General features: G+C 42.6%; 1 protein-coding gene across 3 annotated transcripts in view; it reads left to right on the forward strand.

The window, feature by feature from the left end:
* PRKCG (protein kinase C gamma) overlaps positions 1-13,662 on the forward strand; it is a 556,381-nt gene that overhangs the window by 379,921 nt on the left and 162,798 nt on the right. For 2 of the 3 annotated variants that reach the window (XM_072110472.1, XM_072110470.1), the window contains exon 9: positions 5,346-5,375. The exons of the other annotated variant lie outside the window; for it this stretch is intronic. In XM_072110472.1, coding sequence (XP_071966573.1) covers positions 5,346-5,375 — 30 coding nt within the window. The remainder of the gene's footprint in view (positions 1-5,345; positions 5,376-13,662) is intronic. 3 annotated transcript variants of the gene reach the window in all.

Below are 13,662 nucleotides of genomic sequence, written 5' to 3' on the forward strand. Positions count from 1 at the left end.
TAAGAATAATGTGCCCCCATATAAATGTATACAGCCCCCCCCACCCCCAGTATAAGAATAATGTACCCCCATATAAATGTATACACCCCCCAAACACCCAGTATAAGAATAATGTGCCCCCATATAAATGTATACACCCCCCAAACACCCAGTATAAGAATAATGTGCCCCCATATAAATGTATACAGCCTCCCCACCCACAGTATAAGAATAATGTGCCCCCATATAAATGTATACAGCCCCCCCCACCCACAGTATAAGAATAATGTGCCCCCATATAAATGTATACAGCTCCCACCCCCAGTATAAGAATAATGTGCCCCCATATAAATGTATACAGCCCCCCCACCCACAGTATAAGAATAATGTGCCCCCATATAAATGTATACAGCCCCCCCACCCACAGTATAAGAATAATGTGCCCCCATATAAATGTATACACCCCCCAAACACCCAGTATAAGAATAATGTACCCCCATATAAATGTATACACCCCTCAAACACTCAGTATAAGAATAATGTGCCCCCATATAAATGTATACAGCTCCCACCCCCAGTATAAGAATAATGTGCCCCCATATAAATGTATACAGCCCCCCACCCCCAGTATAAGAATAATGTTCCCCCATATAAATGTATACACCCCCCAAACACCCAGTATAAGAATAATGTACCCCCATATAAATGTATACACCCCCCAAACACCCAGTATAAGAATAATGTGCCCCCATATAAATGTATACAGCTCCCACCCCCAGTATAAGAATAATGTGCCCCCATATAAATGTATACAGCCCCCCCCCACACCCAGTATAAGAATAATGTGCCCCCGTATAAATGTATACAGCCCCCCCCCACTCCATTATATTAGTATTAGCCACTTATATCTATTTAATTAAAAAGTGTAAAACTTATACTTACCTCGGCAGGCTGCTCCCACGGCGCGGGTCCCGTCAGCTCAGAGACACAGGCGGCGTGACGTCATCATCCGCCGCCTGTGTCCCTGCATGGTACGGAGCGACGCCAGCAGCCTTAAAGGCGCTGCGTCGCTCCGAATGTAAATCGCACCTGTGTCTTAAAGAGACAGGTGCGATTTACCTGGTGGGCGATTCGGGCACCAACGGGCGCCCGAATCGTCCACATTAGAGCGGAAAAATGCTGCTTTTGAAGGGATCTGCATTCTGCCGCCCGAGGCGAGATTTTCATCTCGCCTCATGGCAGATGCGGCCCTGGGGGTACATACACATATTACACATTGCTAAATTCTCCAAGGGGTGTATTTTCCAAAATGGTGTCACTTGTTGGGGTTCCCTTCTGTTTTATACCACTAGGGCTCTCCAAATGCACCCTAACCCATGTATAAGATTTCTGTCAAATTTGGCTTCTAAAAGACACACATCCCTCTTTCCCTTCTGAGCCCCACTGCGTACCCATACAACATTTTATCTGCACATGTGGGGCAATTCTACATCCAGGAGAAATAGTTGTACACATTTTGTGGGATTGTTTCATCTTTTGACACTTTTGGCTTAGAATAATTTGGGGCAAAAGTGACTTTTTGGGGAAAATTTTCACCTTTTTCCTTTTTGGGGTCTGATTGGATCATACACCTTTAGGGGTACATACACATATTACACCTTGCTAAATTCTCCAAGGGGTGTACTTTCCAAAATGGTGTCACTTGTTGGGGTTCCCCTCTGTTTTATACCACTAGGGCTCTCCAATTGTATCCTGACACATGGAAAGTATTTCAACAAAATTTGTCCTCCAAAAACTGAACAGAGCTGTTTCCCTACCAAGTGCCACCCTGTGCCCGTACAGCAGTGTATATTGACACAGTGGGTATTGGAATACTCAGGAGGAATTGCACCAAACATTTTCAGATGCATTTTCCTTTTTAACCCCTTGTGAAGGCGCAAAATTTAGTGTTCAATGAATATATTGTTAAAAAAAATTAGATTTCCGTAATTTCACGTTCATTTATTATTCACGCTCGTGAAATGCTCAAAGATTTAACTAACTTTCCAAAGGTTGTTTTGAATATTTTGAGGGGTGCAGTTTCTAAAATGGTATCACTTGTGGGGGGAGTACTATCATAAAGTCCTTAAAAAGTGACTTCTAACTAACTTGGTCACAGCAAAAATAGGTTTTGACGATTTTTGTGAAAATCGGAAAAATAGCACCTAACGTTATAAGCCTCCTCACATCCAAAAAAAAGGAAATAATGTTTGAAAAATGATGCCAAGTTATAGCAGATATATGGAAAATGTTAGTTATCAAGTTATTTTGGTGATATGACTAACTTTCCAAAAAGTGTAAATTTTTGAATTTGGAAAACATCATTTTTTTCAAAATTTTGACCAAATTTTCATTTATTTTATATCTAAATACTAAACATATTGCCTTAATTTATCCACTTACATGAAGTACAATGTGTCACGAAAAAAAACAATCTCAAAATCACCCAGATATATTAAAATGTTCCAAAGTTATTAGCACATAAACTGACACATGTCAGATTTCAAAAAAGGGGCCGTGTCAGGAAGGTGCAAAATGGCCAAGTCGTTAAGGGGTTAAATAGCTCAGCGGGGAGACCATCTACCCCTGGGGCCTTATCGTTCTGGAAACTTGTTAGGGCCTGCTCCAACTCTTCTAGGGTTATGGGTCCTTCTTACAGTGATCTCTGTTCTTGGTAAGGAGACGTCCGCTACAAAGTCATATATCTCTTCACTGCTGTGTGCAGTGAAAAATTATGACATTCATTACTCAGGAATAAGTTCTAGATAAATACATTCCAACTATGTCAGAATCAGTGGAATAATGCTGGGGTTGGTGAATCTTCTGAAATGTGCAATTTAAACACTACAGATATGCTGCATATAGAATGTCTATGTGCAGCCACTGATTGTTGGGATATATTTACAAAGTCTAAAATAAAAGAGTTTAACAGCAAGTTTAACAAATTGTATCCTACTCATTCCACTGCTGCAAGTTTCTGTAGAATTTTCTTGTTATACATGTTTGCTCCAAAGCGTACCAGATCAGCAAAAAACATACCGTATATACTCGTGTATAAGCCGAGTTTTTCAGCACAAAAAATTTGCTGAAAAACATCCCTTCGGCTTATACACGAGTCAATGCACGATTAAAAAATACTTTAAAAATAATAAACTTAAATACTCACCCTCCGGTGGCCCCGATGTGCAGCGCTGCTCGTCTTCTGGCTTCCACGCCCATCTTCTGTCTTATGCTGGGTGCCGCCATGTTTTTGCCCCAGGCGGCGCCTAGTATGACGTCAGCACCGAGGACATTGGGGGAGCAGCGCTGCACATCGGGGCAACCGGAGGTAGAGTATATAAGTTTTTTTTTTTTTTTTAATGCTGGGTAGGCTGTATAGTACTGGGGGCAGGCTGTATAGTACTGGGGGCAAGCTGTATACAACTAGGGGCTGGCTGTATACTACTGGGGGCAAGCTGTATACTACTGGGGGCAAGCTGTATACTACTGGGAGCAGGCTGGGGTGGCTGTATACTACTGGGGACAAGCTGTATACTACTGGGGGCAGGCTGTATACTACTGGGGGCAGGCTGTATACTACTGGGGGCAGGCTGTATACTACTGGAGGCAAGCTGGGCTGGCTGTATACTACTGAGGGCAAGCTAAGCTGGCTGTATACTACTGGGGACAAGCTGAGCAGGCTGTATACTACAGGGGGCAGGCTGTATAGTACAGGGGGCAGACTGTATACTAAAGGGGGCAGGCTTTATACTACAGGGGGCTTGCTGGCTATATACTGGGGAGGTCTGTGACCAATGCATTTTCCACCCTTGGCTTATACTCGAGTCAATAGGTTTTCCCAGTTTTTGGTGGTGAAAGTAGGGGTCTCGGCTTATACTCGGGTCGGCGTATACTCGAGTATATACGGTATATTGTCGAATCTAAAAATGACACAACAATTTTTTTTCAAGTGAAATATCCACCAATAGAAATGAGCATATCCAAATTTTAGGTATGGCGCCGTACATTTGCTAGATCCGCCTAACCCGGACATCCTGCTTAATGGGCTGAAAAGCAGCCAATCAGGCAGCGCTACACCTCTAGCAGCATGGCTGTGATTGGCCAGGTGGACACACCTGCTCAATTACAGCCATACCTAGTTGCTAGCTCAAGTAACACTCAAGATGGTTTCTAATGAGGGCAGAGAGTAGGTTGTAATGCTGGGAAATGTGTGCTCATATTCTGCATTTCAAATGTACATAGCTAATAGGTGAGGGTGAAACAAAGGGGAAAAGTACTTTTTTTGCAATGCGTCCAAGTACAATTCAATTAGACATATAGCTTTCATTTTTCAAAGACTCTTTCTGAAGACTTGTTTTTCATGCACAAAGAGATAATATTTTTTTTTATTATTATTATTAATTATGTTCTTTCTTTAGAATAGGCTTAGGTTAAAGGTGGTCCAACTCTTGGCACCCCTGCTGTTCATGTGTTTATTGAGTTACTGTATATTACCTGTGAGTGCAGCAGACTTTTTAGAATTGTTACGGTATATTCAGTTGCAGAATGGTTTGTACTTGCAAATGCCATATTTTCATTGGTGATATTTTTACTGCTGACCATCAACCCTTTCAAGTTGAAACCCAATGAATGATACAAACCCCAATGATCTGATATTAATGGCATGTCTGTTTTCAAAGAATGGATAATAGCCCATTTAAGCTAATGTAGGTTTATACATAGTTTTAACCATATTATTAACTATATTTGGGTTTCTATGGTGTATTCATTATTATATACAGGCGGTCCCCTACTTAAGGACACCCGACTTACATACAACCCATAGTTACAGACAGACCCCTCTGCCCACTGTGACCTCTGGTGAAGCTCTCTGGATGCTTTAAAATAGTCCCAGACTGCAATAATCAGCTTAAAATTGTCTGCAATGAAGCTTTATTGATAATTCTTGGTCCTATTACAGCAAAAAAATTTGAAACTCCAATTGTCACTGGGGCAAAAAAAAAAATTGTCGGGAACTACAATGATAAAATATACAGTTTCGACTTACATACAAATTCAACTTAAGAACAAACCTACAGTCCCTATCTTGTATGTAACCCGGGGACTGCCTGTAATTATATTAGCCATTTTATAATAATATAGTAACAGTTATATACAGCCAAAACAATCTTCTCCTACAATCACATTTGACATGAGCTTAAGTTAATACTATGAGGAATCAGTTAATTTATTCTTTATTCTTTACATTTCAGTTTCTCTCTGTTTCTCTGTGAATAACTTTTATTTTCTTTGCCTTTTCCACATTATTATTTTCCTCTTTATTTCAGGCGTGCAATTTCCCCCTTGAACTTTATGAGGTAATTTATATGTTTTTTGTTGTGAAAACAAACAGCGTCCTATGTGTGAGTCCTGTTAAACTGTGCTTTGCCAACAATTTGATATTGTCTGTCTTTTGTGTAATGTTCCTGGTCTTATTTTTTCAATAATAATGTGTGAGGCACTTGTTGCAGAGCTGTAATTGTCCCTTTATCTGAAGAGGCAAGTAATAGAAAATATTCAAATTCATGTGTAAAGTACAATGTTACTCTCACATGCCCCTCTATCAGGCCAGGACAAAGCATTTTGGTGCCCTAGACAGGCAAACAAAATTGTTCACACTCTCCCCCACCACACACATACTTTAATTTTAAAGCAAAAACATTTTGGAATCAGGGCCAATCCTGAAGAGAAAATTAAAATGATGCCCTCTCTCCATTTATAATCATTAGAAGGAAATATGCAAACTGCAATGGGATAATTTACACTTTGGGCCTACCAGCAGTAAATATAGCACAAATAAAAATAATTACCTCCAACGAAAATACTTTGCATATAAATATATACCTGAAATGAATATAATATATATAAATATGTACCTACAAGGTATGTAGAAAACACATAAATATGTACAGGGTTGGACTGGGGTACCTGGGGCCCACCAGTGAAATTGATTTTGGGGGCCCACCTACTACTACATAGAAATATTCTGGGATGAGGGAATTTCTGATCACTAGTGGGGGCAGTGAAATAAAGGATAAGCTAAGCCCTTTCTCCCTCCCTCTCTGCTAGTGCTCGGCTCTTGGTTTGTGTACAGGGGCTGCAGGGGTGACGTTGTTAATGTTAGGAATGGTATAAGAATTACCACTGGTTTCCAGGGCTTTCTGCTGGCGGCCGGACTATGGTTAGGGATGTAAGTGTTCGCACTGCACACCGACCTTTCAATAAGGAAATGCTACCCTACTCTGGCATCCCGCACCACATAGACAAGTCACACCTGGCTCTCTGACCCTATAGATGTAACCGTACATACTCTGAGACCTGTCTCACACTAGAAGGGTAGTCAGTGACTACAATACTGATCTGACACAGGAAGAAGTAGCATCTAGTACCTCACAGGTGACTTGTCTTCTCCTTCACAACCAGAATCATCGTAAAATCTGGTTGCAGAATTTTCTGGCAGATGTGTTCAGCTCTGTGAAGCAGATCCCCCGCAATGCGCCCCTAAAAATACCAGAGTTACTTACAGTATAATGTCCCCTGGATAAAACAATGTCCCACACTGTATGTATAAAGAATCTACATAAGAAACCCCTCTGTGCCCCCAGCATATAAAAAATTACATTGCTACCCCCAAATATATTACTACATTACAGTCTGTGAATAAATAATACTGTGCCTTTAAAAAGTCCCACTATGTCTTACTTTCGGGGTATGTCTTATATTGGAAAAAAATTGTAAATTTTTGTTTTAACATGCAAACTATGCAAAATATGCAAACTGCAATGGGATAATTTACACTTTGGGCCTACCAGCAGTAAATATAGCACAAATAAAAATAATTACCTCCACATCCGAGGGGTGTTTATGGCACATGGGGCGCGACTTAAAAAGGAAAATTCTGCAAAACTGAGCTCCTTATTCTCAGAATTGGGTTCTAAAGAAACCGCTAATAAATCTTCCCCAACTGATCTTTTGAAGACGGAAATCTCAACTATTAGACACAAGATCCTCCAAATATTAGATCAAAAGAGCCTATGTTTTAGAGATAAGGTGAGAAAAGATTACTTCGAATATGGGGATAAATGCGGGAAATTGCTAGCCAAAACCCTACATCCTAGGACCCCTCAGGCACCAGTTATGTCCATATACTCACCTCAGGGCACCTTAGTTAACTCACCGAATGAGATTCTTCGGGAATTTAGTAACTTCTACTCCGCTCTATATAATCTGGATGTTCCTGCTACTGATCCTGTACGCTTCATGGAGGAGATCTCAGGTTATCTGGAATCTCATTTCCCAAACTCTATTTCCCCAGAGGAAGCCTCTACAATTGATAACGACTTCACCTCAGAAGAAATTCTGCAGGTAATAAAGGAACTGAAAATGGGCAAGAGCCCTGGGCCAGATGGCTTCACACCCAGATTTTATAGAGTCTTCGGGGAAGCCCTAGCTACACCTCTGACGGATTTCTTCAACTCTATAGACATAGACAGTCCCTTTGACCCACAATCCCTTAGAGCTCACATCTCGGGTATCCCTAAACCGGGTAAGGACCCCAACCACTGCGGAAACTATAGGCCCATCTCCTTGATTAATATCGATCTCAAAATATACTCCAAGATTTTAGCTTTACGCATCTCCCCATTTATTCCAAACTTAATTCACCCTGAACAGGTGGGCTTTGTTCCGGGTCGTGAGGCAAGGGACTATACCCTAAAAACGCTTACCCTGATCTCGTGGGCTCGGCGCTCGGGGACCCATTTGTGTCTGCTTACGGTGGACGCTGAAAAAGCTTTTGATAGGGTACATTGGGGGTTCCTGGGGGCCACTCTCACGAGGTTGGGTTTGGGAGCAAAGACAAGGAACAGAATTATGGCCCTCTATACAAATCCGTCCGCGTGTGTCAGGGTTAACGGGTTGGTATCCTCCCCCTTTCCCATTCGTAATGGCACGAGACAGGGGTGTCCATTGTCCCCACTTCTTTATATCCTGGTGATGGAATCTTTGGCTTGTGCACTTCGTGATAACCCATCCATTAGAGGTCTAGAGGTCAAAGGAAAACCTTATAAACTCTCACTGTTTGCTGATGACTTACTCATTTATGTCTCGGATCCGGTAGTAAGTCTACCTAATATTATGAGGGAGTTTGAGGCATACAGTAGAGTAAGCAATTTTAAGGTTAATGTCCAAAAATCTGAGATCTTGAACATTAATATCCCGAATCATCTGGTCTCCTCCCTGACCTCCTCCCTTCCCTTTAAATGGGCAAATGGGCATATTAAATATCTTGCAGTGCACATTCCATCAGATCCTGACCAAATCTACGCTTTGAACTATGCGCCCCTGCTTAGGAACATAGAAACCGATCTCAAATCGTGGAGTTCCCTCTCCCTTTCTTGGTTTGGTAGGATGAATACGCTTAAGATGGACTCCCTGCCTAAGATCCTCTACATTTTTCAGACGGTTCCCTTAGATCTAAGCGCCGCTTTCCTAGATCGACTCAGGAAACTAGCTACTAAATTTGTTTGGAAAAACTCCCCCCCACGGATAAAACATAGCATCTTAACAAGACACAAAGAATTGGGGGGGGCAGGTCTTCCAGATTTCTCACGCTACCATAGAGCGGTCATAAGTAAAGTGGTACTAGACCTGACAAGTCGAAACAGCGGGAAGCTATGGGTAGACCTGGAATGTTCCCTACTGAATAACGGCCATCTCCCAGATCTGTTCTGGCTCCCCCCTAAGAGTGATTGGGATTCCTACAACATCTCACCACTAATGTTGCACATCTTGAAAGTCTGGGGCAAATTCGCCATCAGGGTCAAACTTATTAATGTCCCCGGTCCTCTGTCCCCGGTCATGGGTCTTCCCGGAATGCCGGAAACCTTAAATAGATGCCCTATTTTACTAAATGACAATGGTCGTCATAAGACTCTGGGGGAGATAATATCCACAACAGGGATACGCTCTCTAAACGACATCTTGGGGGATAGGAGACCTTATCCTGGGGTATGGCTACATTATCTTCAACTACGTAGTGCTATTCAAGCTCTGACTCCCGGGGGAACCTTGACCTCCACACTTACGGCTTTTGAGTCCATCTGCAGTTCGGCCAAACTGACTCCTCATGGAGTGTCTCTAGTCTATGGGATGTTGTCGGGTTGCGGGGGGGAGGACCTACCACTGCCATATATGAAGGCATGGGAAACGGAGTTGGGTAAAACCTTCACCAAAGAACAATGGGAAAAGTCCCTCCTTCTAACCCATAAGATGTCGGTGTCCAACAAAATCCAGGAGACTAATTTTAAAATCCTTACTAGATGGTATAGAACCCCCACTCGCCTACATAGCATGTTCCCTTCGGTTTCTCCTATTTGCTGGCGTTGTCACAAGGACAGGGGCACCATGCTTCACGTGTGGTGGGACTGTGGAGTGGTGGCAGCAGTGTGGAACGCCATTTGGGATCTCTACAAGCAGCTATACGGCTCCACAGGGAGCATTTCTCCTGATATTGCTCTGTTATCAATGCTCCCAGGGCGGCTTAGAGACATCAAAAAAGGCCTCCTGCGACACTGCATAGTGGCAATGAGACAGGTAATCCCTAGATTGTGGAAATCCACTTCTCCACCTACCAGACTATTGTGGGTGGAGGAGATGGACAGACTGAGACGAATGGAGGAACTGAGAGCATTAGATAACAATCAATATGATGTTTTCCATAAAACCTGGTACAGATGGGACACGTTCAGGAACTCACCTGCTCTAACCTCTTGGATATAGACGTCGTAATCGTGGGCACCGCTGTTTCAGCAACAGGGGGTACCCCCTAACCTTGATGTGTAGTGATTGATTCCTTGTCTTCCCCTTCCCTTCCCCCCCCCCCTTCTTTCCCTACCCCCCTTATTTTTCCACTTCTAGATGTTTAGTTAATGTTAGATACGTTTATATTTGCTTGGTTGAGCTTGAGTCCTACTTGATTATAATTCCTTGTCATAGCTAAATATGGGGCTGCGACCCAAACATGTGCCTGACTTGTAGGCTTCTCGCTCACTTGCAATAAAGTTTATTGAACCATAAAAATAATTACCTCCAACGAAAATACTTTGCATATAAATATATACCTGAAATGAATATAATATATATAAATATGTACCTACAAGGTATGTAGAAAACACATAAATATGTACAGGGTTGGACTGGGGTACCTGGGGCCCACCAGTGAAATTGATTTTGGGGGCCCACCTACTACTACTACATAGAAATATTCTGGGATGAGGGAATTTCTGATCACTAGCGGGGGCAGTGAAATAAAGGATAAGCTAAGCCCTTTCTCCCTCCCTCTCTGCTAGTGCTCGGCTCTTGGTTTGTGTACAGGGGCTGCAGGGGTGATGTTACCTCAGGACAATAATGTTAGGAATGGTATAAGAATTACCACTGGTTTCCAGGGCTTTCTGCTGGCGGCCGGACTATGGTTAGGGATGTAAGTGTTCGCACTGCACACCGACCTTTCAATAAGGAAATGCTACCCTACTCTGGCATCCCGCACCACATAGACAAGTCACACCTGGCTCTCTGACCCTATAGATGTAACCGTACATACTCTGAGACCTGTCTCACACTAGAAGGGTAGTCAGTGACTACAATACTGATCTGACACAGGAAGAAGTAGCATCTAGTACCTCACAGGTGACTTGTCTTCTCCTTCACAACCAGAATCATCGTAAAATCTGGTTGCAGAATTTTCTGGCAGATGTGTTCAGCTCTGGGAAGCAGATCCCCAGCAATGCGCCCCTAAAAATACCAGAGTTACTTACAGTATAATGTCCCCTGGATAAAACAATGTCCCACACTGTATGTATAAAGAATCTACATAAGAAACCCCTCTGTGCCCCCAGCATATCAAAAATTACATTGTTACCCCCAAATATATTACTACATTACAGTCTGTGAATAAATAATACTGTGCCTTTAAAAAGTATGGTTCCCCCCATTAATTACATAATATTTGGTTCCCCTGTGAATTATTTTAATGAATTAATTTATCTATTTAATGTCCCTTCTAATTATTTTCATACATTTCCCCTACTAAAAAATGTGTTATATAACAATCTACTTATTATTTTTATACAAAATGTACTAATACGTTTTTATACCATGTCCTAATTATTATTATACATATAATCCCCTCCAAATTATTAATGAACATATAGCATCCCTTCAGTTATACATTTCTACAACTTGCCTCCTATTTATTTACACATAGTATCTGCACATTATTTAATTGTATTATAATATAAAGTGAATGACTTGCTGCACAGGGCGCTGGTTACTGGGAAACTCCCTGCTGACACGTTCCCTCTACATATAAATAGTTTTATTTCTGTATATTGTATATACACACTGTCCCCCTTATTATATACCACCCCCAAGAATTTAACATTTGCCCCCTCCAGATTTTAAATAGGCACCCTCCATACAAACTGCCCCCTCCAGATTCTAGTAAGACCCCCCATACACATTGCCATCCACCCTCCAGATTCTAGTAAGACCCCCCCATACATGTTACCCCCCCCATACACATTAAACCCAGCTTCATATTATAGTTAGGCCCCCATACACATTAACCCCCCCCCCCTTTCATATTATAGTTAGGCCCCCCATACACATTAACCCCCCCCCCCTTCATATTAAAGTTAGGCCCCCCCATACACATTAAACACCCCTTCATATTATAGTTAGCCCCCCCCATACACATTAAACCCCCCTTCATTGTATAGTTAGGCCCCTCCATACACATTAAACCCCCCTTCATATTATAGTTAGGCCCCCATACACATTAAACCCCCCTTCATATTATAGTTAGGCCCCCCCATACACATTAAACCCCCCCTTCATATTAAAGTTAGGCCCCCCATACACATTAAACACCCCTTCATATTATAGTTAGGCCCCCCCCATACACATGAAACCCCCATTCATAATATAGTTAGGCCCCTGCATACACATTAAACCCCCCTTCATATTATAGTTAGGCCCCCATACACATTAACCCCCGCCCCCTTCATAATATAGTTAGGCCCCTCCATACACATTAAACCCCCCTTCATATTATAGTTACCCCCCCATACACATTAACCCCCCTTCATATAATAGTTAGGCCCCCCATACACATTAACCCCTTCATATAATAGTTAGCCCCCCCCCCGATACACATTAACCCCCTTCATATAATAGTTAGCCCCCCCATGCACATTAACCCCCCTTCATACAATAGTTAGGCCCCCCATACACATTAACCTCCCCTTCATATAATAGTTAGGCCCCCCATGCACATTAACCCCCCTTCATATAATAGTTAGGCCCCCATGCACATTAACTCCCCTTCATATAATAGTTAGGCTCCCCAAACACATTAACCCCCCTTCATATAATAGTTACCCCCCCCCCCATACACATTAACCCCCACCTCCATCTGTTTTGCCAATAGAAAAAAAAATGTACTCACCTCATCCTGCGTCCTGTCTCTGCTGCTGCCGTTGGACGGGGGAGAGATGCGCGCCAGCGTCGTTACGTCATGGTGCGGCCGCGCAATGATGTCACAACGCGGCTCGTGCATTTAAGTTACAGTGTGACGTGCGCCGGAAAGCAGCCGGCCGTGTCACACTGACCGCTTTGACTGCAGGAATAGTACTCGTGCGGCCGTTTCAGCCGCAACGAGTACTATTGCAGCCACTGGCAGGGGCCTCCGATGGATACGAACGGAGGCCCCTGCCATAATGGCCGGAGTCGGGGCCCATCGGGGAATTACCCGCCCCCCCGGCGGGCCAGACCGAGCCTGAATATGTACTTTTGTATTAGATTTAATTCTCTGAGCTAGCCTTTAGCCAGGTTTATGCCCCTCACTAAAATCTTTTTGTCCCCCCCCCCCCCCCCCCCCAAGAAAAAATTTGCTGTTGTGCTTTATCCATCAAATGTGCATTATATTCCTGCTGGGCCTTGATCAAATCCCTGTGCGTCTGCTCCGATTTATCGTAGATACTTTTCTCCTCCAACTCCGCTACCCTACTTTCTAAATTCTTTCCCTTTGTATAGAACTGTCCGCGTCGTTTTTTTTTACTTCCCTTGAGAGATAATTCCTAAGGAACATTTTAATAGTATCCCAAACCACAGATTCCGGGGCAGTGACCCAGTTAGTCCTAATAAAGTCCTTCAGATCTTCTCTAATATATTCTGAATTGCCTATCAAATTGAACCAGTGGGGGTTTAACTTCCACTGGGTCAGTCTCTGCCCGCTGTTTCTGACCAAGAGTTCTAAAAGAATCGGGGAGTGATCTGAAATATTTCTGGCACCGTACTTCATACTTTTTAATGAATAAGCATCCTTTATCATTTGATAATGCTACATCAATATGAGATCTAGATTTATACACATAAATATGATTCTACCATCTAAGGCTACATTTGCACGAATGAATGGGGGACGTATATACGGCCGGCGTATATACGTCCCCCATACAATTCTATAATAATATGTACAGTGTTCATTTTAGGACATGGTCAGAAGTCATAGATCATATAATGGCATATTTGATACCTAACCTGAAT

The sequence above is a fragment of the Engystomops pustulosus genome, chromosome 6 (genome assembly GCF_040894005.1).
Source record: "Engystomops pustulosus chromosome 6, aEngPut4.maternal, whole genome shotgun sequence".
NCBI lineage: Eukaryota > Metazoa > Chordata > Amphibia > Anura > Leptodactylidae > Engystomops > Engystomops pustulosus.